The following is a 4692-nucleotide window of genomic DNA, read 5'->3' as shown; positions in this document are numbered from 1 at the left end:
CCTGCTGCAAACTTTGAAAGTAAAACGATTATATATAATTCAAATAACATAACTGGACTTAATTTTATCTTTGTTAAAGGCAGAAACTCATAATTCTAACATCCTTGAGATGCTTGATGAACATATTTTCCTTCATCCCTAGCTCTGCTGTCATATCTGCTTCTCTACTAATTGTGGTATCTGTAGCTTTAATGGCATTCCTAGATTTGATGATATGTTGATGTTAGATTTAAATGCATGGGACAACACCCTGTTCCTACCCCACTAGAGTAGGTTGTAGTTTCTGCAGCTTTTATTTGTTGCATATATTGTGCAGGAATCGAGATTCTAAATTTTAATTAACTTGTATGTTTAGTGACTAGACTAAAACATTATATAATTTTTTAGATTAATATGAATATTAGGTAGATTTTATGTAAATCGATTAATTTTATAAATCAGTTCCCTACTCAAATTCATTACTATTAAATAACTAATTTAAAATCTAACTAATTAAACTAACCAATTATATATTTATTTTGTCGAGTTGTGTGGCATTGGTTCCAGATCTGCTATGTTTAAGAGCAGTGATTCGTGAGACTAGTTGTACTATGAAATGGCTAAATGTCTGCATTTTGCTTAAACTTTCCTTGTTTCCCTCTTTAGAAGAGCGGCCAGTAGCATTGCTGAATTTATTCTCCTTTTGTCTCCAAAAAGTTCTAAATAAATGGATCCTAGCCATTTGGAAGGGAAAGCTGAAAGATCCCTCGAAAGATCTATCATTGGATTCTCCAGAGGGATTCCAGTCACTGCCCAAAACATTCCATATCTCAGCCCCAAGCTTCTGGCTTGTGACCATCACTGTTTACCTTCCTGCGCTTCCCACCTCCCCTCTCTAAACTAGCTAAAAAAAGCATTCCATCTCTCTCAAGAAAAGTATATATAGAAGACGAGTTTATGTTTCGTTCTTTCTTGAGGAAGAGTATAGTACCGAAACCTGGTAAAACAAAAACAAAAAACACGAGGAGAGAATTAGGTATACTTTGAGATAAAGTTAAGAATCAATACCAACCCCCTGAGAAATCTCTTTCATCTTTGAACAAAGGTTAAGAATCTTTTTGTAGTTCCTTGGGGGTCTTATGGCATACCTCAAGAACAAGAATTGCATTATCATCCAAAGGGTTTATCTTTTTGACACTTTTGAGCTACAAAAGGTTGTGCCAAACCCCCTTCTTTTCTGCAAATTGAGTGCACTTTCCTTGGCCATCTTTCCACCGGAATTATGGGTTCCTCTTCTTTCTTTCTCTGGCTCCTCCTCGTCTTCTCTGCCATTTCTTCCAATGGCACGTATTCCCTACCTTTTTCCCCGATTCGTATTGAGTAGTCGTCATGATATTTAGATTTCAGAATTTATATGTCATTTGTTTTATCTTATTTTTGAATTAGGTTCCATTTGATATGAATTTTGCAAATTGATTAAAAAAAATTTTACTCAAAAGTTAGAAATAGTTTTTAACTTATATGAAGTTAAAATTTTAAACTTTTAACTTGTAAATTCTACTTAAACTTTTTAAAAAAAAAACTGTTTTAAAATCATTTTTATTGAATATATTTCTAATTTAACATAATTTATTACAAGTTATAATCATTTTTCATAGATCATACAAGATATATTACTGAGATTTGGAATTCTGCTCTCTTCTTCTTGGTATGTGAATGAGTACGTTACAAGCACAGTACACTTGTAAAATGGTGGAGAGCAGCTCGAATTTGCTTCTTTTCTTTTCTTTTCTTTTCTATTTTGTCACCACCCAAGAACAATCAATGATTTTGTCCTCATTTTTTATTCTCAAAATGACACCAGCTGCAGTTCTGTGCATGGTAGTGGACGATCCAGTTTTAGATTTTTGACCATTTGTAAATAAATATATTATTTAATATCTGGCTGGTGGCTCTTTATCATATATGGATATCGACTTGGATTCTGATTCTTGTGATAATGTCAGTATCCTGTACCTAATTACACAGTTTTTTATTTTATTTTTTCAAAATGAAAAATGGAATCATGCGATGAAAGACTCAAATTGGTGTCTTGTATATCTGGGCTTTATTAATTTCCTGTATGGTGCAGTTTTGACGGTGTACGCATTCAAGGGAACATACGGAGTAAACTATGGTAGGATAGCGGACAATTTACCTTCACCAGGCAGCGTGGTGACGCTGCTGAAAGCAGCCAAGATAAAGAACACCAGAATCTACGACGCTGATCATGAGGTCCTCAAGGCCTTCAAGGGCTCTGGTATTGAAATCATAATCGGACTTGGCAATGAGTATCTGAAAGAAATGAGTGTGGGGGAGGATCGTGCCATGGATTGGATAAAGGAAAATGTGCAGCCATTCCTCCCTGGAACAAAGATAGTTGGAATCGCAGTGGGGAATGAGATCTTGGGGGGCGGTGACCATGAATTATGGGAGGTTTTACTGCCCTCGGTTAAAAATGTTTACGGTGCACTTGGAAGGCTGGGTTTGACGAAGGTTGTCGAGGTTTCAAGCCCACACTCAGAGGCTGTCTTTACCAATTCCTTCCCACCATCGGCATGCGTTTTCAAGGATGATGTTCTTGTATACATGAAACCATTGCTGCAGTTCTTCTCAAAGATTGGTTCTCCTTTTTACATCAATGCCTACCCTTTTCTAGCCTACAAGAGTGATCCTGAGCATATTGACATTAACTATGCTCTTTTCAAATCGAATCCGGGAATTCTAGATTCAAAGACTAATCTGCATTATGATAACATGTTTGAGGCTCAGGTTGATGCAGCTTATGCTGCATTAGAGAAGGCTGGGTTTCCCAAGATGGAAGTCATCGTTTCAGAAACAGGTTGGGCTTCTCGAGGGGATGCAGATGAAGCAGGTGCCTCTTTAGAAAATGCGAGGACTTACAATCGTAATCTGCGTAAACGGCTAGCGAAAAAGAAGGGAACCCCATACAGACCAAAGTTTGTGGCAAGAGCTTATATTTTTGCCTTGTTCAATGAAAACTTGAAGCCTGGACCAACTTCTGAGAGGAACTTTGGATTGTTTAAAGCTGATGGAAGCATTGCATACGATATCGGTTTCACTGGGCTTAAAGATTCCTCAGGAGCTTCATCTCTTATCCCTTTCAAGGTACGGAATTCCTGATCATGCACCTTCTGCGTTCTTGTTTCTTGATTTGCTGCATAAATTCCCTCTTGTATGCTACATTGAATACGTATCTTGCAATTGATCTGCAAGCAGGCTGTTGCAATGTCGCTTCATTGCTGATTTTTCTGAAGCACTTTCTTTCCATCTTACAGGTTATTGGAGGGTCATCCTGCACATTGCTTCTTACAACTTGTATCACACTTCAGCTACTAATTTCAGCTTTTTGAAAAGGGGAATGGCTTAGAGCTTCTGAAGGGATATAATCGATTGCAGGCTCTAGAATTTACTGATGTACTTTGCTGTAACATATCCATGTACACTTGATTCATTTTCTATCGTTTCATAAGCTGACAGCAATTCTTGAATCAACTGATAAGTTTATGTTAGCAGCAATAATTTAAGACTCTCATGGTTTAAATTCCTGAACGTTGCAACGTCTGAAAAGAGTTATTCCAATTCCAGATGCTAAGCACTTCCCAGTAATCTTATATCCAAAGACTTGCTCTGGTGACTTTTCTCTTGAGCTTGTTCATCACAGAAAATTGTTAAGAGCTACACTATCTTCTTGGCCTGCTAGGAGTTTGGTCCACACATCACAGATCAAAGAAAATCCAACCTGGATAACAAACAATCAGGTCTTCATTTTTTGTAATAATCAAAGCCTTCTTAGCTCTCATCATAAACAACAGAACCTGCTCAATATGCAGATTGTAGAAGCCATCATGAACAATAGCAGTCAGAACACAATCGCAGGTACAAAGCACAAAGAAGAAGGGAGAGTAAAAGAACTCAGGTTCTTAACTTATTAATTAGCAAATCCTAAGCAAAACAACAACAATATCTAGATAAATATAAGACAAAACCTAAGCAGTTGCTGCTATCATGGTGAAAACATAAGGATGATGAACATAATTACATGACACTAAAAACAATGGTCTTAGCCAAACCACGTCGGTGAAATGCAATGATGTTTATATAGTTACAAATGTGGCTTGAAGACTGAAGCTTGATAAGAAAATCATTTAAACAAATCCGACTGATTAGTCAGAGATTAATTATTGGAAAGGAAGTGAAAAACTTGTATTTGTGCCTAGAGAGAAATGTCCTATAATTTACAATTACATAGTCCTGTCTTTTATGCTAAACTATGAAATGTAGGAAGCTCTTGATTTTTATTTTATTTTTAAAAAAAGTTATCAAGTTTTGATTTTTGTGTTTGAGTTGAAGCATTTTATTTATGATATCATTGTGTTCAAAATATAAATTAGAGTTGTCAAAAAAATAAAGAAAAATGATTTTGTAAGAGTTTAAAATACCTTCTTCTTTTTAAATAAATCCTTGTAGATTAAAAACACAATTAAGATATTTTTTTCAAAAAAAATAATCGAACAAGAATGATGTCTATATTTCTTCAAAATATAACTAGTTTTATTTAAATCACTAGAAGCGCTATATATTTTAAGATTTTATAACACCATCTTAGTTCATTACTGGTTAATACTTAAAAGTATATTTTTATCAAGGTTT

At 35.4% G+C, this 4692-nt stretch overlaps 1 protein-coding gene across 1 annotated transcript; it reads left to right on the top strand.

The window, feature by feature from the left end:
* The first annotated feature begins 1141 nt into the window (after positions 1-1141).
* On the top strand, positions 1142-3586 carry LOC105113819 (glucan endo-1,3-beta-glucosidase 14-like). Its single transcript, XM_011010149.1, has 3 exons — positions 1142-1322; positions 2111-3147; positions 3318-3586. The coding sequence occupies exons 1-3, from the start codon at positions 1262-1264 to the stop codon at positions 3390-3392; spliced, it is 1173 nt and encodes a 390-aa protein (XP_011008451.1). The 5' UTR covers positions 1142-1261; the 3' UTR covers positions 3393-3586.
* Positions 3587-4692: the final 1106 nt, after the last annotated feature.

Source organism: Populus euphratica, unplaced genomic scaffold (assembly GCF_000495115.2).
Source record: "Populus euphratica unplaced genomic scaffold, PopEup_1.0 scaffold458.1, whole genome shotgun sequence".
Lineage (NCBI taxonomy): Eukaryota > Viridiplantae > Streptophyta > Magnoliopsida > Malpighiales > Salicaceae > Populus > Populus euphratica.
This window is presented reverse-complemented; position numbering and strand designations above follow the sequence as displayed.

Coding starts and splice junctions, on each gene's coding strand:
- LOC105113819 (XM_011010149.1), top strand. CDS start 1,262: ATGGGTTCCTCTTCTTTCTTTCTCTGGCTCCTCCTCGTCTTCTCTGCC. Junction 1,323..2,110: donor CTCTGCCATTTCTTCCAATG/GCACGTATTCCC, acceptor TGTATGGTGCAG/TTTTGACGGTGTACGCATTC. Junction 3,148..3,317: donor CATCTCTTATCCCTTTCAAG/GTACGGAATTCC, acceptor TCCATCTTACAG/GTTATTGGAGGGTCATCCTG.